The sequence below is a fragment of the Bicyclus anynana genome, chromosome 2 (genome assembly GCF_947172395.1).
Source record: "Bicyclus anynana chromosome 2, ilBicAnyn1.1, whole genome shotgun sequence".
NCBI classification, from domain to species: domain Eukaryota; kingdom Metazoa; phylum Arthropoda; class Insecta; order Lepidoptera; family Nymphalidae; genus Bicyclus; species Bicyclus anynana.
The window spans coordinates 10,781,215-10,806,489 of NC_069084.1; the positions used below are offsets into that span (position 1 = coordinate 10,781,215).

At 38.1% G+C, this 25,275-nt stretch overlaps 1 protein-coding gene across 1 annotated transcript in view; it reads left to right on the top strand.

Annotated features, from left to right (window-relative positions):
• LOC112043219 (uncharacterized) overlaps positions 1 to 25,275 on the top strand; it is a 144,871-nt gene that overhangs the window by 65,671 nt on the left and 53,925 nt on the right. The window contains exons 7-17 of the mRNA XM_052887989.1: positions 3,030 to 3,167; positions 16,579 to 16,885; positions 17,448 to 17,562; positions 17,827 to 17,943; positions 18,247 to 18,480; positions 19,415 to 19,521; positions 20,328 to 20,446; positions 20,991 to 21,079; positions 21,940 to 22,155; positions 23,699 to 23,840; positions 24,576 to 24,675. Of these exons, the coding sequence (XP_052743949.1) occupies positions 3,030 to 3,167; positions 16,579 to 16,885; positions 17,448 to 17,562; positions 17,827 to 17,943; positions 18,247 to 18,480; positions 19,415 to 19,521; positions 20,328 to 20,446; positions 20,991 to 21,079; positions 21,940 to 22,155; positions 23,699 to 23,840; positions 24,576 to 24,675 (1,684 nt within the window). The remainder of the gene's footprint in view (positions 1 to 3,029; positions 3,168 to 16,578; positions 16,886 to 17,447; positions 17,563 to 17,826; positions 17,944 to 18,246; positions 18,481 to 19,414; positions 19,522 to 20,327; positions 20,447 to 20,990; positions 21,080 to 21,939; positions 22,156 to 23,698; positions 23,841 to 24,575; positions 24,676 to 25,275) is intronic.

Below are 25,275 nucleotides of genomic sequence, written 5' to 3' on the forward strand. Positions count from 1 at the left end.
CAATCGAGGAAAGTCTTCCTTTTTCTTTATTTTTATCTGCATACATTTAAACCATAAAACATTGATTTGTTACTCTTACCTTCAACCCTATTAGCTATTTGAAATTATCTTCATAAAGCGGTTTCTATTTGTTAAGCCAATAAAATATACTTCTCACCGTGAACTAAAACATCACATCACATCACATCAAAGGTATATTTTACCTTAATTTTTTATGCAAATTCGATTACGTAGCTGCTGATACTACTCAAATGGAATAAATACATCGCAATATATTGTGTTCTATTTACGTACCCAGTTCCAATATTTGCTTAGTTTGGTTCATGGAACTGTTTACAAACATTATTTGATTTCTACTACAAATGATAAAATTAAACTCTTACCTGCTGATATAGGAAACAAGTATTGAACCTTGCCAAGTTATATTTAATTTATTTGCAGCTTTTGCTGACGCTAATGTCGATTTTGTTAGTTAGGTATTTAGTAACACATAAATGCGTAGTAGACTAGAAAATTTGTCTGGTATCTTGTCGTCCACGTTGAAATCCTTGACAGAAGTCTCCCTTGAAAAATAGACATAATAACGCAGAGTGTATTCTTAAATTTGACAGATGAACTATTCCATCATACATATTTTTTTCCTAATTTTAAACGTTTACGCAGCTCTCGAATGGATTTTCTCATTATTAATTTACGTTCTGCTATTGGTCTATCTGGTAGTTACAGTCTTCCTCAATGAATGGGCTATCTAACACACACAAAGAATTTTGCATATGGAACTAGTAGCTCCTGAGTTTAGTGCGTTAAACCAAACGAACAAACACTCTTCAGCTATATAATATTAGTGTACATTTACCGTGTATTACGTATGTAGACGGTTACAAAGGATAAGCTTGCAAATTTAATAAATTGTTCGAACAAACATTGGCTTTGCGGTTTGGCCTTCGGACGATATTAAGTAGTGTTATGATAGGTCTAACACAGAATTGAAACATCAATTATTATTGTATCGTGACTTGGTGATATTGATGGTAGTGTAGGTATACAGTGACGTCACTAACGTACTAGTGGAGGTGTGTCCTTTATACTGTATCTAGTTAGTATCACTAGTACGTTAGTACATCTAGTTACATATTATATAACATATTAAGGCGAGTGAAACTTTTTCGCACACACATACAATTTCTAAAGTACCTATATCTACCGACTTGATGTATTTTAGCATATTTTACGTAACGTGTGTATAGTGATTAAACTAATAAACATTGTGTATTGTTTGGATTGTGATAAACACCTATTACTGACAGACTGTCATGTAACTGGAAATGCATTTACGTGTATTTGTAGATATTGCATACTGGGAGTAGGGGTATATTTAATTTATTTTTACTTACATTTATACCTAGGCTTTTTTTCTAATTGTGTAAGTGCCGTAGGCTCCTTAATGGGACCTCAGCGACGTCACCGGGGTGTTTGGGCGAGTGCAGAAGCATTGCCTGATGGGGTCCGAAGGCAGAAGTTGGCAGAACGAAGTTCTAAGGGCGTTTCCTCTGAAACGCGGACCTCTGCTTAGAGGGCCGTTCGAAAATGGTTTTTTAGCCTAAATGTATCAGTCCAGACGCCCCCGAGATCGTGAGTTAAAAAGCCCACGTCCGAGTAACGTCAGATATCGGGGATTATAGCTGTGTGTATCGCGGGCATAATTTTTAACCGACTTCAAAAAAAGGAGGTTCTCAAATTAACTGGTATGATTTTATAAGCTCATATTTCTAATCTATATCTATTTATATTGTACGTACACGTTTATAATATTGTACTATGGTTAGCTAACACTCGCACGCAACCTCGCCTGGCGGGCTTATATGCTGGAAAACTCCTTGACTTTTTAAGACATTTCTTACAATTATAGTCATATTTCAACCAATTTATAATAACAATTCAACAATACTTTACCTAAACCATCCTCATTAATTACTCTATCTATTAGTCAAAACCGCATGAAAATCGTGTCCGTAGTTTTCGGACAGACAGACACACGCCGCGGAGGACTTTTGTAATAGAGTATGTGTAGATATGTTAAAGGAGTATGGATATACTCATACAAATAATACAGGTGTTAGTAGTTTTGTGACCATGTTAGAACAACTATCTGTTGACACGTTACAATGCCGTGCAAACAGCACTTCACGCGCTCATTAAGTTATTGTAAAGTGTTTATACTAATACTAAAACCTTACTCAACATCTGGTCTAAGCTTTATCACAATCATATGAATTGTACATAACATGGGACTTACTTTACCTGAGTACACGATAACTGAAGATCTATTAGTTTTGTCGTGTTTATGCGACAAAACTAATAAAGAACATAGAACACTCTAAATTAAGGAAATTAAGTTCTTTCTTCAAATACTGAAGAATAACATATTTCTTATTTTCAGTCAACATAAGTAAGAAGTTTGTTAGTGTGCTATATATTTGCATTGTAGGTATATTCGTTTAAGATATGCCCCCGGTAACAGAGTTTTCAAAACTAAAAATGACGGAAGCGAGTTCCAGTGTATTTATTGACTTCATGTGTTTATGTATACGACAAAAGTAATGTTTCTTTATTTTCCGTACTTCGTTGCTTTAGAAAAGTCTTAATTATATGCCATATAAAAATAATACCGAACTAAGTACTGAGTTATAAGTACGATACACTCCAATCGATCAAAAATGTGGCTTCTGAAACAAATCCATATGCTGCAGACATGTGGCACGTAGATTGTCTCTCTACAATCGCAAACGCGATTAACGCGAAAAATTAAAAAATGTACCTATGGGAATGACAATTGCTATCGGCAGGTCACGTGATCAAGTTGTCTATCGGACCTGTCACTCTCATACTTTTTTTTTTAGTTTTTGAAGCTTTAGCGTATGTAGAAAGAGAATTTGTAGACTACAGGCCCTGGTGTCAGGTTTCCAGGATTTTTCCTACTCGTTATATGTTTTTAATATATTTATTAATCCAATACAATTGTTTTTCAGAATAAACAGCCATACTTCCCAATCTTCGGCGAGCAGCACCCGCGGCCGCCGCGCTCCCGGCCCAAGGACGCGCAGGGCACCGTGCGCGCGTGCGCCGCGTGCCACCAGCACCTGGTGCAGCAGTGGAATGCTTACCAGGTAACCTTGTATACGTTCCGCCTTAATAGCTCTACGGTAAAGGCGTCCGACTCATCTCTGGTAGGTCAAAGTTCGATCGCCGTCCGGTGTCGTCATCATCGTCATATCAGACGATGGACGTCCACTGCAGCCTCAGACCAATTATTGTATAGGACCTGCCTCGCTAGACGTTACTTTTCTGTCAAAGTATATGATCAACGATCTAATGCGATTATAAAAACTGTATCTATAGTATCGATGTTAAATAGTTGTAATCGTGTTCGTCGATTAAAGAGTTCCGTAAAATTACCTTTTTGTGTAATTGAATTGTGTTAAAAACGGGCAATAAATTCCATTTTAGTATAAGATATATACCAAATCTAAGCTCGTTTTCTTCAGAAAATGACAGACAATTTTGTTCGTGACTATGAGTACGATACAGGTCCTTCTATAATTGCTCTGAGACTGCAGCACATAGGCCTTTTGTAGGGACTTCCAAACATCACGATACTGAGCCACCTGCACCCAGCGAATACTTGCGACTCGCTTGATGTCGTCAGTCCACGTACTAGTGCGGGGTCGCCATTCCAGCACTTTGGGACCCCAACGTCTCCTGATTCGATCACGCAGAGATTCTCCTAACATAGCTCGTTCCATCGCTCGCTGTGCTATTGTCGTACTACTAATATTTTCTTTACCGACTATAGTTGGAAACTTGGGTCATATTTTAAAGATATGGCAAATATAATTAATACTTATCCTAACTTAGAATCACTAATAACGCTCGGGAATCAAACTCAGTACTAGCAGCAAAAACGTGCTTTGCTCTCTTATTGAACAAATAAGAATAAATAATGAAATGAATTAAGAGAAAGAAACATGCAATGTATCATTGAATTGAGTATACGAACTATACATCTATAGGTACAATCAAAGTCGCGGATTTAGAATGATTAAACGATTATGATCAGTCTATTGAAGTATAGATACTTACTCGTATATATCGTGTATTATAGTCGTTTAATCATTCTAAATCCGTAGAGATATACGACATACGACACACCCCGCGCCTGCCCACTGCTGCCAACGGGGACAATGTATGGCCGACAGCCACTATGCCTCCGCTTTTAAATATATATAACGTTGGACATTGGGGTCGCAAGGTGCTGGAATGGCGACCCCGCAACGGAAAGTGTTGGCCGACCCCCCGCCTATGTGGACCGCGTATATCAAGCAGGTTACAGGGAGCCGCTGGATGCTGGCGGCTCGATACCGTTGTGCTTGGAGGTTCATGCGAGAAGCCTATGTACAGCATTGATCCATCGGCTGATAATTATAATGACACACATAAAGCTTCCTTTTGAATCACTTATTGCTGCTAATTACTTTAAAATGCAGAAAAAAAATAAGAAAATTCTTAGGTATACTGGTTTTTCCACGATGTTTTTCGTTCACTATTTGATACACGTGATATTTAATTTCTTAAAATGCACATAACTGAAAAGTTGGAGGTGCATGCCACGTACCGAATTCGAACCTACGCCCTCCGGAATCGGAGGCAGAGGTTATATCCACTAGGCTATCACGACTGTATAAAGTAAATTTATAACAACAAAAAGTGTCTTAAGATAAGTCAAACGTGAGTAGAGAAACACCGTCAGTTGGCGTGATTGATAAGGATGATTTTAAGTGCCCCCCGATTAGATTGAACAAATTGATCTTGTCGATTACCCAAGTTATCTTCTGTCAATTTTTGATATTCTGAAGAGGGCTTTAGAAATTTCGTGATTGCGCGTAATGTATGTCAATGTTCCTCCATTTGCATACATATATGTATATTGTATACATTCCGGTCAAAACCGAACTAGTGACAATGAGCAGAAAACATTTTTATCTAAACATACCAAAATGTCAACCTTATCTGCAGACCTCTGCCATTTAGTATGATTGTTTTATTTTTCTTTATGTTGTAGTAAGGACTACAAATGTACATATCAGTACTCTGTGGATTTGTTAATCCTTGAAAATGTCTTCCTATATGAGTTGAGTATATAAGCGAGTAAAAACTGTTTGTAATCGATAGCTCTATTGTGATTGGTTGCTTGCGTAACGATCAAAGGGAAGCTTGACTGGATCCTCTAGTTTATTCATAATCATACTGTAAAAACTTTGTGTATGTAATTTTCTTGGCGAGTCGGACGAAATTATGAACGTAAGCGAATCATGATGGTTTGGCATATTTTCCTTTCAAGCCATCTTAGAAATTTCGGTGTAAATATGCCGTGCCACATACACAAACTTTGAGCAGTATGGTCATGAATAAATATTTTGTTCCTGGGCCCAACGTCTATTATGTGTTTGATTCTTAGAACCTAATTTAAATCTGGGAACATTTAAGTAATTTTATAATTAAATAGCGGACGCCCGCGACTTTGGCCGCAAGAAAAGCTATGCCATTTGGACTTATTTCTACACTACAACTGTGCTACAACCATGATTTTTTGTGAAATTTCAGTTTCTTTTTCAATGAAAACCCTCAGATGACTTGATGGCTTGACTTTTTCAGCCATTTCCAACAATTATTGTCATATCTCTTTTTATTCACACAAAACTTGACCTCTTCGTAAATCTTTAGTAATTCGCTATATATTGGTGAAATCCGCAGAAATTACTTACTTTTTTTCAAAGTTTATCGACAATAGATAAACACATGAAATGGGTGTACACATTCTAAAGTTAACTAATGTGATTTAGCACATTTTTTTTTAATTGAAGTCTTGACCTCAGCCTCTTATCATAAATTGTTTTTAGGTTTAAAACTATTTCGTAGTAAAGACAAAGATAACATACAGATGTTTCGAGTAGATCGCATTTTCATACAAAATAATATATTATATTTAGTTTACATACACAAGATATAAAGTAACCCTAAAGGGCAGGGTCGACGGAGTCTTGATAACTTTAATATACGTCGGGTTTTATTTATATTTCTTATTGCTGTTTTATTTTGAACCTTATATCTTACTAGATAGAGATTTGTTTAAAGGTGTTGTACTTTATGATCTTGATGTAGGTGAATTATGTTTGTTTTTTTAACCCTTTAATGATTTAAGTTCAACCCTTTTGAACTGTATATTTATTATTTATACAAGAATAATATTTTCTGCTCATACTAATACATAAATCAATCAATCCATATTGCTATTCTTAATACGAAATAATATTATAACTCAAAAAGGTTAATCTAATCGTGGCGTTTTTGTTGAATCAATTATGATAAAGACATCAAACCATAAAGTAGGACATATTATGTACTTTAGATACCTCTGGGCCTTCTGTCCTGCAGGCCAATTCGCTAACATTGACGTATATATGAAATTATTCTTTGTAACAAAATATGTCAACCGGTGCCTACTGACAGCCCAAGTGGATATCATAGAGTACGAGTAGGTCGATTATATTTCTCAGTTGATTTGATGTTTATTTTAATAGGTTGTTATTAAATACCAAATTAGTGAACAGGCCAGCAGATATTAGAAACTATTTTACGGAAATTGATGCGGTTCTCATATAAACATTAAGTTTATCGTGGAAAGACGTAGAGGGTAGGTTTTGTTGCATTCAGCGAAGGAAAAGTAGTTGATTAAGTAACCCAAACACAACTTCACATCCTACGGTGTTAAAAGGCGACATATTATAATAATTATTTAAATTAACTGCAGTTTTCATTCAAAACTCCCGTTCCTATAGGAATACGGATATAAAACATAGTCTATGACACTCGCAAACAACATGTCCTTCTATTAATAAAATAATTTTTAAGGTTTAGTTCAGAGATTACACCTAAAGAGGTAAACTTTACCTCTTTATACTATTAGTATGTACAGATAATGAAATGTAAGGACACCCAATCTGCCCATTATAATTTATAATGACTCGTAACTCGTACGCTGATGCAATATTTTAATCAATCTCTTTTATGGAAAGGATTCGCGATTTTGTAACAATAAACTGTATGATGAATGTCGTAAAAAATACAACACATTAGCTATAATACAACGTATGAAATAATCGAATAAACGAGTTATTATCTAATGTTATTACTTTCACGCTGGTTATGCTCACGTTAAGCGTATTGACAAATATTGATAAAACCAAAAGAGGCGCATATTCTCGCTTGGGTCGTAGCGGTACGCACGCTCGGCGAATGATCCAACGTCGAATATATCTTTGTTCAGTTATTTTGTAATATATATACATTTGTTTTTATATTTTAGTGCAGTGTAAATTACACTAATATTGCTATAAATTAAATTATATCATGAACCATACCATAATATACTGCGAATCTCAAATTAATAGTGTCAATAGACTTTCACTGTGTTGTGCGAATTGTTTTAGTGAATATGAGTTTTGATACCTATAAAAGATGGAAAATAGTGTGTTGTGAATTAGTGATATTTTAAGCGTATAGCTCTTTTTTGTGATTTTACCTTTATTGGATATTAGGATCTCTATGATAATGTCACCAGCTACAGATAAGGTAAGGCCCATTATTGATTGGTGTTATTTTTATTTAATTTACCTTTTATATTTAGATATACTTAGGTAGGATTACCGAGCGTTTCTGATTAGTTTGTCTGTTTGCACTGTCACTAATCTGTGTTTTGGATTAGGCTTATGTTAGAGAAATACTATTTCTACCATATATTCGTTAAAAAGTGAGATACTTTCAACTAGGTTGGACAGTCATCTTCCTTTATTTTATGTATATTCCTTGAGTTTCCGTCTATTTAGTCTAGTTTGTAGTAGTGAGTGATTTGTTTTGAAATTAGGTCTGTGGATAGTGGCGAGGCGAGGCGAGGCAGGTAAAATAAGAGTTTATTTCGTTTATATATTCTGTTTACGAGTGTGTGAAAGTAGTGTACAACCGCTTACATCTAAGACTCTGACTGAAAAATAAAGTAATAAAAAAAAACCACAATTTCATTTAATTTTTTTTATGTAAGTATGTAGGTTTGTGTACTCAAAATAAACAAAACACCATACTTTTTTCAGTGTACTAATAATCGATATTGGTAACATCGTTCGATATCATATAATAGATATTTATTGAAGCAGTAGAAGTATAAAATTATGAATAGTTAGTAGTTTTTACACGTCCCGAATAGAAGCAACCTAATAGTTTTTGGATGTTTGTATATCTACCCATAGTTGTGTAATCAGGTGATAATGCGAGTGACGTGTTTGTATCTAAACGACGTATTTGCTTATTTGTTTAGGTGTCTACCAGTGTGTGTTTTACACAATTGACGGTATCTATACCAATACAAGTCTCTGTACCAGTTTGTACTGGCTACAACTGTGTTTGATCACTACGACTTAAAATTATCTTATAATCGCGTTAGTTTTGTGTTGTTTGATAATAGAAATATAAATCCCACTAATAACATTTTCATGTAAAGTAAAGCTAATTCGAAAGCATATTGCACTTGCACTGTAAAATCGTTTCGTCATCAACCCATATTCGGCTCACTGCTGAGCTCGAGTCTCCTCTCAGAATGAGAGGGGTTAGGCCAATAGTCCACCACGCTGGCCCAATGCGGATTGGCAGACTTCACACACGCAGAGAATGAAGATAATTCTCTGGTATGCAGGTTTCCTCACGATGTTTTCCTTCACCGATTGAGACCCGTGATATTTAATTTCTTAAAATGCACACAACTGAAAAGTTGGAGGTGCATGCCCCGAACCGGATTCGAACCCACACCCTCCGGAATCGGAGGCAGAGGTCATATCCCACTAATAACATTTTCATGGCTATCACTAGGGCTATCACTGCTCTTATTTTACTTGCACTGTAAAATAAGGTTATCATATTTCATGGAAAGGCAATTTTGTATAAACCCTTACACGAATACTCTCTAGCACCATCACAGCTTATCTTGCGTTCTGCTTAAATCCTAGTTTTTCTCTAAAGTTCTTTACAAACCTATATTTTAGACACAACTGTATTTCTCTATCTGTGACTCTTTATAAAAAAATAGTTGTTTCGAATAAATGCGAGGGTATATGTTGTGGTAAAATATGGTAGAATACCTACTCGCTTTATTATAAACCAATGCTTCGTTTTACAAAGCACACTTGTTGGTTTTTTGATTCTAAATAATTATAGCTGTGCTGACTTTCATGTGGTTAACTTACTACTACATCCAAAGCCATTGTCTTTTTGAAATAGAATAACTATACAAAAAAATTCAATAATTAATTTTATCCGCCATCTACTAGTTACAGTTTTGTTAAAAATGTTTTATAGTACAGTAGTATTAGGTCCGGTTCGACTTTTAATAGCTATAAAATAGAGAGATGAGATTGCCACTGGCAATTTCTTGAAAGAAGTAGGTAGATGAAATATATAACTTTAATTTAAAATTTATGCTTATGTGGTTATCATAGGAATAGGATATACGGGACGAGTCTCTTCCGCCTGGAGATTAAAATTTTCTAGTCTTGTTACGTGATTCAGCCGGTATTTCTCTGAGCTATCTATGGTTTATTCTCTATTTTTTACACGAAGACCGTTAAAAAGTTCTGATAATTTCTTATTAAATTTTCACATTAACCTTTACAATCTGTCTACCTTGAGTAACCCGATTTTTTATCATTTACAATAGACGTACTATAATCGCAATCGGAATTATTGCGTCCGAGCGATCTATCGACCCTTGCCATATGACTCTTGATATCGCGACGTCGTTATCAATGTTTATACGACTTCGTTGCCCGCTTGTAATGAACATGTTTTCTTCAGTATCTTTAATGAGATTATAGAGAAAGTTAACTATTCCACTAATTACATTTAAGAGTAGAGGTTCATCTGATTCAACAATATTAAATGTTTCATCATCGGTTGTTGTTTGTCTATAGTGTCTATACTAATATTATAAAGAGGAAAGATTGGATTGTATGTTTGTTTGCATTGAACAGGTTCCGAAACTACTGAACCGATTTGAATAATTCTTCCAATGTTGGGAAGCTACACTATCCCCGGGTGTTACAGGTTGTATAGGCTCGTATTACTAAGAGAACTGGAATTGGAACTGGACTGAAAAAAAACTTACAGATAAAATCTTTGGATCTAGTGTCGAATTCACAATTAGAGATTTTTGATAGGGTGTTTTTAATATAGAATGTTTTTGTACTAATAAAATTAAGCGGAAAATATTTAAACGTAATAATAGATACATTAAATGATACTGAAAATGTCAGGGTATCGAAAATGTGAACTAAAACGAAAATAATTTTACTATAAAACTAGCAGACGCCACGCGGTTTCACCATCGTGATTTCCGTTCCCGTAGGAATACGGGGTTAAAATAAGCATGTACGCCATATCACCCCGGGATAGTGTAACTTCCCAACAGTGAAAGAATTATTCAAATCGGTTCAGTAGTTTCAGAGCCTAATCAATGAAAACAAACTATCAAATATTTCCTCTTTATAGTATTAGTATAGATAATTAAAATGTACTATAGATACTTGTAGACTACCCAAGATCGTATAGTATTACTCATCTAGTGCAGGAAGTGTGAATGGTTTCAGTATATCTACTTCATGTTCATGGGTCTTCGCTATTGAGACTGTTACGAACAACACGTTGCAACATTGTAAAGTTGTGGTTGCCTTACAAAAACAGTTATCTAAACTTTTGTTTTACCACTTGAATACTATGTTGCATTAATTATACAAATAATAAAACAGTAAAAACTGAATGTCTGTACATAGTAAAACCAGCTAATTATTATCATCATAACTACTAAACTTCTATCCACGCAATTTTCATCGTCATCATCATATCAGCCGATGGACGTCCACTGCAGGACATAGGCCTTTTGTAGGAACTTCCAAACTTTATGATAGTGAGCCACGCCATTTTCACAAGCTTTTAACCATGTAACAAGGGGCTATGCTCGTAGGTATATAGGCTATGTAGGTTTTCTTTTATTAGTAGTAGAGCTTTTTGTAAGAGAATCACCACCATGCTCATTTCTGCCGCCAAGCAGCATTACTATGTTTCCGTTTGAGTTTGAGGTTCCTTGTTATTTCAAGCACATAGGGCGGCATTTTATTCGATATGTTCCTTATGTGTCCTGTACTGCTCTGTTGCAATGTTTTTGCACTTACCATCAGATAGCTCATCTATTTAGTCCGTCAATTATTCATCATCATCATCATAATCATTAACAGCCGATGGACGTCCAATGCTAGACATGGGCCTCTTCCAAACAAAACTGTCTAGAACCGCCAGCATTCAGCGGCTCCCGACAACCCGCTTGATTTACTCGGTCTATCTAGTGGGGGGTCGACCAACATTGCGCTTACATGCGCTATTCCAGCACCTTGGGACCCGAAAGTCCTCAGCTCTTAGAAGTATGTGCCCTGTCCCTTGCCACTCGGCTTCGCTGATGTAAGTGACTTTGGTTGTTCTGCAGATCTCATCATTTCTGATTCGATCACGCAGAGAAATTCCAAAGCATAACTCCATCTTCCGCTGAGTGACTTTAAGCCTTTTTATGAGGGTCTGGCTCTCATAAAAACGCGTCAATTATTATTATTTTTATTAAAAAAAATATTTAAAAGAACACATTTAAAAATAACGTTTATACAAACATAGTTGCGGGCAACTCGCTATTATACGAGTATAATGTTTTCCTCATTAATGATCGACGCTAAGTACGTACTTAACCATTCCGTATATAATTGCTAAGTGGTCAAAGTAAATGTCGGACATATCAAGAGTCACTCGAGGCGACGTTTGGTTTCAACCGGTTACTAACTGACTTTCAAAAGAGGAGGTTCAAAGTTGCACGCATGTAGGCAGTTAGGTATTGTTGACGTCACAAAATGAGTATGTTGCAGTGTCATAGATCATAATATATAATTCATGGATTCAATAGAAACGGCGTATTGTTTTATGTACGTATATTTCGCAGAGCAAAAGAGTTAAGTCTCATGGGTCTGTATGTCCACCGGCAACCTTACTTTTTTTTTTATTCTGGTATTCAGATGGTAAGTGATGATGCAATCTAAGATGGAATCGGACTTGTTAGGAGTAAGATGAAATCCACACTCCTTTCGGTTTCTACAGGACACCGTACCGGAACGCTTAAACGCTTGGCGGTACGTCTTTATCGGTAGGATGGTAGCCACGGCCGAAGCCTCCCACCAGCCGTACCTGCACCAATTAACTGCACGAAAACGTTAGCGTAAACAGACAAGCAAACTTTTGCATTTCTTTTAGCGCCCTGATATAATTATTATTTTTAGTAATTTGGTTAATGTTACATAAAGAAAAAAAATACGCTTTTAAAAAAAATGCTCGTCATACTTAGATTAAATTAGTTTCTATTGGATTTATTGGATCGGAATTACGTCATATCGGATGAGCCTCTATATCAAGCTGTGGTACTTAACGCGAAATTAGAATTCCAGCTGGTTTTAGGCAATATCTAGGATTATCGACTTTAGACGGCATACTGTGATAAATAATACTGATTTTTTTCATTGATAAATAACCACGAATTCGTGCCGTGTGTTGCTAAGCCTAACACAGTGTTTCCGTTTATTGAGATTAATAATAATAATAATAAATATACTTAAACAATACAAATCACTATCTAGCCCCAAAGTAAGCATACAGAGTAGCTTGTGTTATGGGTGCTAAGTTGATATTATAATATTAATATACAATTAATATTATACTATAATAATTAATATATACTATAAAAATTATACTATAATATATACTATAAAAATTAATATATATTAATAATTATACTACATATAAATACTTATATAATGTATAAATACATACAGACACTGGAAAAAACTCATGCTCATCACACAAATATTTTCCAGTTGTGGGGAATCGAACCCACGGCCCTGGATGCAGAAAGCAGGGTCACTACCCACTGCGCCACGCGGCCGTCAATAATGAAATAAACCAGCACTGTGTTAATTCGATATATCTTGATTGCTGTGATATCTCTAGTGTAGTTGTATGTCTTGCTTTATAATCGAGAACTTCGATTTCCAGTTAGTCTTTTTATTTGTGAACTAATAGACGCAGCGCGGTTTCACCCGCGTTGTTCCCTTTTCCGTAGAAATACGAGGATAAAAAATCGCATGCAGCACTCGGGATAGTGTAGATTCCCAACAGTGAAAGATTTTTTTTTTTTAAATCGGTTTAGTAATTCCAGGGCCTATTCAAAACATACAAACAAACAATCAATTATTTTCTCTTTATATTAGTATATACATATAGATATATAGACTAGCCGAGACATCGTCCGCGTAGTAATTAGTCGAGCGCATCGCACAGCACACTCCAATCTTAAGTGGGCGTGTTATACCTATTTGACCACTATTTTGTTCCGGAGTTATCCAACAAACTCTTCAGCTTTGCAAATGTTATCGCCGTTTAGTGTTGGAAATAGTAGTCTGTGACGGATATGACGTCGCTCGATCTCGTGTTGGCTTCAGTGTGCTCGTGGCGTTCGAGCCGTCCACATCTCTTGTTGTGTAATTCTTTATGGGTTGCTTGGGATAGGCGGGGAGAGTGACTCGAGTGGAAAAGGGGAGTGTTTGTATACAGTCAAAGGATCCTTTAACCCTACTCACATCGTTCACAAGTACGTGACTCCACTCAAGGTCATTCTCTGCCATTCTAGGGTCTTATTTTAGTTACAGTTTGATTTGTTAATTAAGTTGTCCTGACAAGTGTTGTGAATCATAATCTTTGTTCGACATTAGTTTTCTTATATTTGTAATCACCTTTAAGCTTATAATACAATTATTTGTATACCTACATTTAAAGGTTTAAATAGCTCTACGATTTTGGGATCGGATTCTATTTCAACAGGTTTAGAGTTCAATTTCATATGCCTCGAGTTATTTGAGTCATGACTGGGATATATTGAGGCTTGGTTAACTTCGACTGTGCTTTTGTTAGTGTAACAGGGTTGTTTGTTAAAGTTTTCCCGTGTTATATTATAGTAATTAATATGAATATTCATTATAATATGTTATTACAGTCTACGATGAAAGTGTATCAGCTGTCCTCGGCGACCCGGCGGCCGGTGATAGCCCAGATAACCTCACCGGTGGGGTCGCCGCGGCACATGGTGGACTGTTGATAGATAATATATTATGTCAATATGCGAGTACGTCGTACGCTGCGTATACCGCTAGATTCCAAGTTCACACACGCGATTTGGAACCATCTTGCCCCTATTAACCTACTTTTCTCATCCGTAATATCCAGCCGAACTTAATAAATGTATTTTTAAAGCCTTAAAGATATGACTGTCATAGACAATATCTTCTTAGGCTATATTATATTCTTTATTGTGATATACAAATAAATGTAAATTAAATAATAACATTGGCCTTTAATAGTAGTAGATCGTAACTCCACATTTGGCTAGCAGTCACTAGATGTCGCCCGCAGCAACTAGCCTGCGAACTAACCACAACTTATAGCACCTCATCCGATATCATCACCATTATCAGTCAATTTTAACGGTCTACTTCAGGGGCAGGCGTCCTATAACAGGTTAGTAGGCATATGGCTACTAGAGAGAGAAGAATATCTTAGCAATCCAGCTAAATGTAGGCTTAAGGAATTCCTTGACGATCGATCAACACTCCTCTCCTCCACTCGTGTTGTTCTCCCTGCCTAGCCAAATGTGTACGGATAATATAGTAAAAAAAACCGTAAAAGGTCTGTAAAATTCGAATTTGATGCAGTGCGTAACCGCTCCTATGTACTTTGACTGGATTGCACGAGAGATGCAGTTTCAAATCTTGTTGTTAAGTAAATTTTAATTAGTCGTGTATTTTCATTAATTAATTGTCATTGGATCAAGTGGAAGTCAGTTATTATCATAACTATTAGTATCAGAAGAAATATAATGGTTATCATTAATGCATGACACTGTCGCGATAACCTAGTGTATGAGAAATGACGTCAACACAGGAATCACGTGAGAACATTCTCGATCTGTTGGTTTTTTTTTTTTTCTAAATAGAAACATTTTTCTTCTATTATAAAGGATTATCAGAAGCACATTTGCACAATATATCGGTAACGCAGCCTATAGTCTGTCACTGCATATATTTTATTATTTTAGGAAACTACTTTCGAGTGTGAGCAAAACTTTAATTGTGTACCTATACTACAGCCTTTTTGGTACTGTTTACCAACAAACAAATTGAAAAAGAGGGTATAAATCACTAATCATTTCACACATAATAATTTTTATAATTAACTTGTTCTTAAACTAATGAAAATAAATTTGATTAATAAGCTTAAAACAATTAGATATGTTAAAAAAAAATATAACATTTTATAAACAAACCATACCTAATTTAAAACAAATAAGTTAAGAAATGACATGCTTTTTCTACCTACATTTCTAATTTATTTGTTGGTAAACAATACATATCAAGAAAGGCTGTAGTATAGGACCTACTACTACTACACCTACAGCGTAATCTTGGTGCGAGAAGAATATTTTATAGCTAACACTAAACCTTAAATAGCTCTAATTTCGCAGAAATTGTCGAGTTTGATTTAAGTGTTTTGCTGAAGTGTTAAGTAGTCAATAGTACCCAGCAAACAACGCAGTTTCCTTATGTCTGTATCACTTGGGATTTCCCACAGCGTCATTGTAGCGGTGAATTTCGAATTGTTTGGGTATACATTAAATTATCATAATAATCATTACATCAGTTTATCGTAATCTTTATCGCCATTATCTCTTATAGATTGCTCACAAACGTAGAGATGCAGGTTGATAACTGTTTGGTGATAAGACCTCCTTTTGTACCTACTCCTATTTAAATTCAAGTGTAATCTTTTGTTTGTATAGGTATAAAGAAATTGACTAGGTACGTACAAATACATAACAAAAAGTTACTTACATTTTATTGCTTATACGAGTAACTATTCAATATTACTTTGTTGATAAATAAATTAACAAAGTAATATTGAATAGTGAATTATTAATTTATTTTGCTTTTATCTACGAATATTCGCCGAATCCAAGCGACTCAGATACGATATAAAATCCTCTACATACGAGCATTCTCAGAAGATATTGACTCTTCAAGGTGTCTCTTTAACTCAAAAAAATATTAATGAACTTTTAAGCAAGGTAACGCCTGCTTCTAATTTAAAATTATTATAGAACCGACCGATATTTATAGACCGAGACTTAGAGACTTAGAGATTTAGAGAATGTATCAAGTTTTTGTTAATGAACGTTTTGTAATAATACTAAGCAACGATACTAAACGACGCTGCCGCGACCTAACGCAACGCACTACAGAGGTATCACGTACCTATTATCTGTACTTTTGCTTGTTGCAGATGCGCGGCGTGCCCGCACACGAGCGGGTGTACACTCTACGCACGCGGCCGCCGTCGCTCCTCCCCCCGTCCCCCCTCAGCCTCTCCTCCTCCGGTGACAAGTCCATCGCGACGCACGCGCACTCGCCCTCGCTGGACCGACCCCCGTCGCAGACCACGGCCTTCGTGTGCTACGTGTGCGGCGTGTCGGCGCCGAGCTCGCACCTGCGGCTGATGTACTGCTGTTCCAACCCCGAGAGGGAGCCCTTTTACCCGTTCATCACGACCCTGAAGGCGCACCCTGACGCCAGTCCTATTAGTCCACAAGGTCAGATATGTTCTCCTTGTAATCTTTATCATAGTCTAGTCTGTGATGGTTAAAACTTCGTTATTTAAAACCTGAAAGTTTGCCAGCCTGACGTGGTGTGCTTCTACCATAGGCAAGTACAGTGTGCACTTATGGGGTTTGGTTCATAGTGAGTTTGTGTAGCAGGTTACAAAGATCTAAACTTATAAAGTGTCTAGTGAAGTTGTCACGAATCTGTCTAGCGACAGATTTATCGTAATATCCTGAGAAATATAAAAATATACACTCTATACGAGTTGGACGATTTTGAAGGTCTGCGGTTATATGCACTCCGATCTAAAGTCCATATTTGCCTACCGTACTTGCCTATGATAGCAGGATGGACTGAATAAATTTCATCTTTCATGAAAGACTAAGATCAGACAATCACCGGCTCTTGTTTATTCAGAAAAATAGGCTAAATTTCACGTCTAAATACCTAGCCGTGTGCTTATGTTATAAAGGATTAAATTGTTCAGCGGTTATAAAGCTATATAAACGCTGAGTGCGTTGATCATACATGTAAAGTATGGTCGCGTTTCAGGCATGGTGCAGATCTGTGCCTCGTGTAACAAAAGTATCCCGCACAAGTACCCCGCTTACGGCGACAGTGGAGACGCCAACGCTGCTACCAACAACTCGCATACCAACAATATTAGGTGAGTCGCTGAGAATACACTCTTCCTTAAGAGTGTTTTATATCATAGATCTGATCAGTGACCAGTGTTCTGACTAAAAGTGGTCCTGTAATTTATATTACATATTATATTCTGAGAATTATTATCATCATAAGCCAACATTATTCACATTAAGCTCGTCAATCATGATGAGAGCAATGTGAAGGGTCCTCTCCAGAAACGTGGACTGTGCCCAGCATAGCAGCTTGAATAAAAAAATATAGTTTGAAATGTTTTGTTCCTCAGATTTAAGCCATATGAATTAAAGCCGGGACAGACGGTTAGCAATAAGCGGCCCTCGAGCGCGCTCGCGCCGAGTCCGCACAGCCAAATCATCGCTGAAAATGGAATGGGACGGTACCGGTAAAAAGTACCTTTATATTTTGGACTAGACTGTACTAGATACCCAGATAAATATTGATGAATGAAATGGAAAACCCACATTTAGATGATAATAATCATGTCCAGCTGTTCAAATTGATGTTTACGATGAAATTTTATTAGAAAACAAAACAGATCAACCTGCAGAAAAACATTTTACCAAGACACTATCCAAATTTATACCAGTTTTAAGACGCGCTTTCTTCAAGTTGACAGTTAATGAATGTTGCGCACAATTGATTTTGATCTTTTAATGATTGATATTTAAAAACGTATCTATTTTAGGTGCTACGTATGTGCGGGCCTTTACCCCCAACAGTCGATGGAGTGGCTGTCGACGAACGCGGAATACATGAACTCGCACGCGATGCATTTCCCCTGCTTAGCAGGCGCGGGCGCGGGCGCGGCGGAGAGCGTGGCGCGCGGCGGCCGCGTGCTGGCGTGCTCGCGCTGCGTGCGCCACATGGCGCGCCAGTGGGAGCTCATGGACGCGGAGAGAGTGCCGCTGGAGCATAGGAGGTTTGTGCCACTAGCGGAGCGGACTCTGTTCACTTAGCAGGCGCGGGCGCGGGCGCGGCGGAGAGCGTGGCGCGCGGCGGCCGCGTGCTGGCGTGCTCGCGCTGCGTGCGCCACATGGCGCGCCAGTGGGAGCTCATGGACGCGGAGAGAGTGCCGCTGGAGCATAGGAGGTTTGTGCCACTAGCGGAGCGGACTCTGTTCACTTAGCAGGCGCGGGCGCGGGCGCGGCGGAGAGCGTGGCGCGCGGCGGCCGCGTGCTGGCGTGCTCGCGCTGCGTGCGCCACATGGCGCGCCAGTGGGAGCTCATGGACGCGGAGAGAGTGCCGCTGGAGCATAGGAGGTTTGTGCCACTAGCGGAGCGGACTCTGTTCACTTAGCAGGCGCGGGCGCGGGCGCGGCGGAGAGCGTGGCGCGCGAATTTGCGCGGAATGTCCTGGAGCAAACAGGACAAGTTAGGGTACCGTCCACATAATTATATGAGATATTGGAGGGTGGCTTGGCCTTAAGTTGTTCACGACGATTATCCAGATCCCGCCTTCGAATGTGAATATGGTTGTCACTGCAACTGTAAATACATTTGCGATCGCGCGCCGTTAACGAATTGCGAACCGTTTGTGGCGGGGCAAGAAATCGACACCTATCCGGGAGAAGGTGCGTAGCAGGAACGGGAAGGCGCGAATACATTTGCGCCACGTGCGTAATGCGCGAGCTAGAGCGACATATTTGTAATATCCGGTTTAACCTATATATTAATATGTAAGATACCACTAACTGACTCATCGCGATATCTCGCAAGCCTATAACCCCAATTTACTTAACATTTAGCATTGTTGCCATTTTGCTAAACAATTTTCCTCCCAACAAAAATATTGCTGTATTCACGACTCATGTAAAGTGTGAATGTATCACATTAAAGTTGTTTTGTTTGTTTCAGATACAACATCCCATCACCAATGCCGTCGAACTCGTCGTTGAACGGCGAACGAGTCATACCCACCCCACCCTCCACAACCTCCGATAGAACTGTAGCTAGTCATAATGGTGAGTGCATAATGTTAACATGTTAAAGGAGTTTTAGTAATAGCAGGCCTGGCTCCTCACTCCGCGTTTTAGCAAGTACATGAACCCTGGGATCCCTGTAAAGGGGCCAATTCAGGCGAGTGTTCGTTCGGACTAGATTCGCACACAAGCCGCGTCGCACCCGTTCGTTGAATCGAATATTAGTAACCAAAATGAAGGCAAATAATTTGAATTTCATAAATAATCCGTATGTAAGACTAGTTAAGTAAACCATAAACAGTATCGTAAGTTAATCTTCGGAAAACATTGTAAAATAAAATGTTTATAAAATTTAAATAAATAGGTATTTAAAATGTTATGCGTTGTTAGTCCAGTCAGTGACACGCAATAATTTTTTATTTTATCAACAAAGCAGCATAGCCGCGCGTGAAATCTAGTATTAAGTATTTTGTAATTGAGGACAACTCTGACGTTGTCAGAATGGATATAATAACAATAATAGTTGTAGGTGAGTAAAACGTTAGGCTATTAACTTTGTTCGAACTGAATTGCACCGTATTGTGTAGTAGCTAGAATCGCTGTTCATTTAAATGGCGTTGCGGAGTGAATCTTCTGTACTTGTACATATGTATTCTGTGTCGTCACGGCTGTCTCGTTTGAAGTTGTTTCGAGCTTATGTTTGGGGATTATTTAATACTCGTAACTGTTCCTCGTATCTGGAGTTCTTTACACTGTTGTAAGATAAGATTCAAAGTTGTATTCTGTGGTAATAGGCTCTGGTTTTACCCCAAAGGGATCTTAATAAACGGTGTATTGCTTGTTCGCAGCGTGCACGTCAATCTACTGTTACCTGTGCGGCCTGCACTCCGACCTCACGTTAGCGCGAGTGTTGTTCGGGCAGCCGCAAGGCAACGCGCCTTACTTCCCCTGCCTACTCACGCATCAGGTATTTAATCTCCTATTTTATATTGTTTTCTTGACTTCTCAACAAAATTTAAATTGTCATCATAAGAATGAGCATCTTACCCGTGCTATCTTTAATACAAGAACGAATAGGTATCTTCTTGATAAGCGCGTTCCATCTTAGGCCACAGATAAATTTACACCAGGTGAAATTGTTGTCAAGCGCGAGCGTATTTTATATACAAAAATACCTTAGTCATGTACCTAACATTTACTGCAAGACCTGTTTTAAGGAGGTTAAATCAATCCCTATGCTAATGTGACTAATGTGATAATTATGTGCTAATATAATGTGTGTAGTAGTGGCTGGCATAAAGTGAGTGTCTAACTGTCTATGTTACAGACTCAAAACCTGCTTTTCTGTTAATAAAAGAATTTTCGAAATTGGTTCAGTAGATCCAGAAATAATTCTCCCACAAACTCACATAGCACCTATTCATATATTTTTATTAAATAAAATATGTGACACAGTAACAATTAAGGAAGACAGAACGAAATAATTAGAATGTGAATTATTATCCCAACAGCAGCACGCAAACGCGGAACAGCTGAAGGAGAACGGCTCGGCTCTAGTCTGTACATTCTGTTACCATTCGCTGCTGAATCAGTGGAGGAGGTGCGTATTGACTTACATTCCTTTTTTGTTTTCATCTTATTTACTTATTGTGTACCTAGATAGTCGTCATTGTCAGCTTATTTACGGTCCACTACGTTTAAAATACACCATAATTATCTCCGAGGGGAGAGGTGATATAGAGCGAGGAGAAACATGACGCTGCTTAAATGCGGGTTGGCGGTGGCAATGTTAAGTTTTTTTAACGTTAATGATAATGACAACAGTGGCGGCTTTCCGACTATGGTCTTAGACTTTGTACTATATGAAATTTTCATAGAAGACAAAATTTACAGTAAGTATCTGACCCTAGTCTAATTCATGACCTCGTGGTCCGAAGTCACAAAAGCTAAGCAGTAACCACTGTAAAGGTTAGAAGCGTGATGGCACTTGGCGGATGACGATGACGGATCGTTTCTTGTACGCGTGTTGAGGAAATCTCCTTGTAACATCGCTTCCCTGGCTTCGGCTTCGGTGACATGTGACCTGTGACATTTGACACGCACAGACTATTTAACATGGATCAATGAAACAGCGAGACTTGGTAACATCTATCTTGAAAAAAAAACACTGGCTTTACGGCTTTACTCCTTCCGAGCGTTAGATCAATTACCATAGGACCTGCCTCGCTAGACGGTACCCCTCTGTCAAAAGTATATGATCATGATCTAACGTGTTTATACAAACTGCGTCTGCAGAATCGATGTTTAATTGTGTTAAAATTACTCGTGTGTGTAATACGATTTACATTTATAATTGTGTGTGTAGTGTGACACAAAAAACGACGGACAATTGTGTAGGTGAATTTGAGTGCGATACAAGTCCATATGTATTTGGTCTGAGGTTGTTGATGATGACGGCAGGTACGAAGCGCTGGGCGGGTGTCCGGCGGAGCGGCGCGTGTACAACACGCACGACTACCACTGCTACCTGTGCGGGATCAAGACCTACAGGAAGCGGGTGCGCGCGCTGCCCATCAAGGAGTTCCCCTTCCTCATGCACCGCCGCACCGAGAACTCGCTGCTGCTGGAGAACGGGGACTACGCCGTCGTGTGCCTCGACTGCTACGAGAGCCTAAGGTAGGTATTTGAATGTGGACCACTTCTTCCCTAAACCTCCCTATTCCTACCATACCCTACGTTTACCCTACCCCTACCCTACGTTTACCCTACCCCTACCCTACCTCTTTGATTTTTAAGTATTATTACAAATCGTTTGTATGGGACTGTAGAAAAGTGTTGAATTTATACTTTTAAGTTTATATATATTTGACGGCCTCCGTGGCGCAGTGGTATGCGCGGTGGATTTACAAAACGGAGGTCCTGGGTTCGATCCCCGGCTGGGCAGATTGAGATTTTCTTAATTGGTCCTGGTCTGGCTGGTGGGAGGCTGGTAGGTCTGGCTAGTTACCACCCTACCGGCAAAGACGTACCGCCAAGCGATTTAGCGTTCCGGGACGATGTCGTGTAGAAACCGAAAGGAGTGTGGATTTTCATCTTCCTCCTAACAAGTTAGCTCGCTTCCATCTTAGACTGCATCATCACTTACCATCAGGTGAGATTGTAGTCAAGGGCTAACTTGTCAAGATTAATAAAAAAAAAAAAAAATTGTCTCTTCGTAAGAACCGTTTTCGTATTTAAGCAATATTCTAAATTAGCGAAATCGTTGCAGGCAAAATCAAAATCAAAATCAAAATAGGCGTTCTTGAGATTTGTGCTTAGAACCATTCAAGGTTCATTTTTATATTATTGATACCACAGTCGTGCCCTGCTCTAAAAGCCTTATAACACAAACAACCTCATTAAAAAAGTCTTAGAAGTTGTCAATTATACCCTTTTTTTAAAGATTTATAAAAATAAGACAACTTTCTAACCTTCAAATTCCTTTAGTATATCGCTTTTATACGGAGTATAATTAAAAAGAGATAAATATCTGATTCGATAATTATAGTTGGGACTGATCAATCTCTATGTGCGAATGTCTACCTTGTTATCGCGATATTGCATTAATCTTTTCGACGACTCTCAGCCTACGTTTACCGATCAAGTCTTATTTATTTATTTATTTGTAACGAACAGCGTTTAACAAAATATGTATAAATAATGTAAAATAAACAATAATAAGGCCACATACAGTTACAAAGAAAGTTACAATATAAAGTAGGTATAACATATTATATTACAATATAAGGTAGGTAGGTAGGTAGGTGAAAATGAAAAATAATTTTTAAAAGAAATGATAGTGAATAAAATAATATTATTAAGTTAATTACATATAAGAAAAATAGTACAAAATTTATTTAAAAATTCGCAAGTTGAATTAGAGTGAATGAGCGTGAGTGTGTGTGTGTGTGTGTGTGTGTGTGAGTCCGTGTGCTCGTGTGTGTGCATGTGTCTAAGAGCATGAGAAAGAGAATGGACGTGTGTGTAGGTGTGAGAATTAGTGCATAAATTAGTTAAGTTTATTGAGTTTGGTATGTGATTTTCTGAAAGCGTTTGTTCGTTGAGGTGTTATTGTCTTCGGTGTAAAGTGATAATTTCTTTCTTTTAACTGTGTTTTAGATAAATAAAAAAGATCTAAATGGGAGATTATGACTATTTACCGTGGTTGGGTTTACCACAGGACTCAAGCGGCAGACTACGAGCGGCGCGGCGTGCCGGTCGAGAAGCGCGAGTACAATTGGCTGCAGCAGCCGCCGCCGCCCGAGGACAGCGCCGAGGTCACCATCGCCAGGCTACCCTCCGGTGATCGCTCCGAGAAGCTTGTGAGTCATTTAATACACTCCAAAATAACATTTATTATTCACTGTCACTGACCAACTCGCCCGAGTGAAATTCGGTGTTTTATCCAAACAGACAGACAGACAAAATGCATTTTTGGCTTCAGTGCCGATTATTCATGGCAAGGACCACTAATAATAAACTTGAAAATATCGTCAATGTACAGGACTTGGCCTGTTATCGTTTTATTATAAGTATAGATTGGTTATTGCCTGGAGCTCCGCTCGCATGTTTTCCTTTCCCTGGTAAATTTTCAGGATGATCGGTCGAATGGCATAGACTAATTAGCTATGGACTTGTATCCCAACCGGAACGCTAAATCGCTTGGCGGTACGTCTGTGTCGGTAGGGTGGTAACTAGCCACGGCCGAAGCCTCCCACCAGCCAGACCTGGACCAATTAAGAGAACCTCAATCGGCGCAGCCGGGGATCGAACCCAGGACCTCCGTCAAGTAAATCCACCGCGCATACCACTGCGCCACGAAGGCCGTCAAACTGTAAATTGAATCTCAATAAACATATGTATTATTTATACACACACTAATAAAACTATAACAAACACACAAATCGTTTAATCTCGTTACACAGAATATTCGATTACTTTATTGATGTTTTGCTATTTGGCTGAAGAATTCAATTATTTAATACAATTTTTTTTTGGGAAACCCTGCCTTAGCATATTGCAATACATATTTATATGTATTTTGTTTGTTGGCATAGATCCCTCAATCGCTAGTGGTGTCGCGGAGTAAACGGCACAGTCCTAAACAACCCACGGTGGAGAGGCGCTCCTCGTCAAAGCTCGACAAACCCGATACAGGTCAGTGTTACACTTTGTGTAGTAGGATGCAATCTTTATGACGTTTCCGATCGAGCGTTAAGCTGCGCAATACAAGATTTTTTTTAATTCTTTACATATTAGCCCTTGATAACAATCTCACCTGATGGTTAGTGATGGAAGCGTACTTGATAGGAGTAGAATGAAAATCCACACCCATTTCTGTTTATACACGAAGTAATGGCAGGGTGGTAACTAGCCACGGCCGAAGCCTCCCACCAGCCAATGTGTGACCTATTATGCAGTGCGGCGGCTTATTTCAGGAGACATCATAAATATTGCGTCTTTTTTTGCATACCATGATGTACAAAAAAGCTTAATTTAGTACATTTGTCATGGGTGGCAGTTTAATATTTCGAAAATTTATATTTAAAATATTAAATAATAATATTGCAAAAATAACAAAAGGAATAAAAGAAAGAGTAAAGAAATACATCGTAAACAATATTAGTTTGTCGTAGCCAACTAAAGAAAATCCATATTCGTAGTATACACACTACGATTGACGTAGCACCTCTACGGTGCGTAGTAAATACACAGTAGATCACTTACTTATATTCAAGCAATACGTAAATGTAAGTT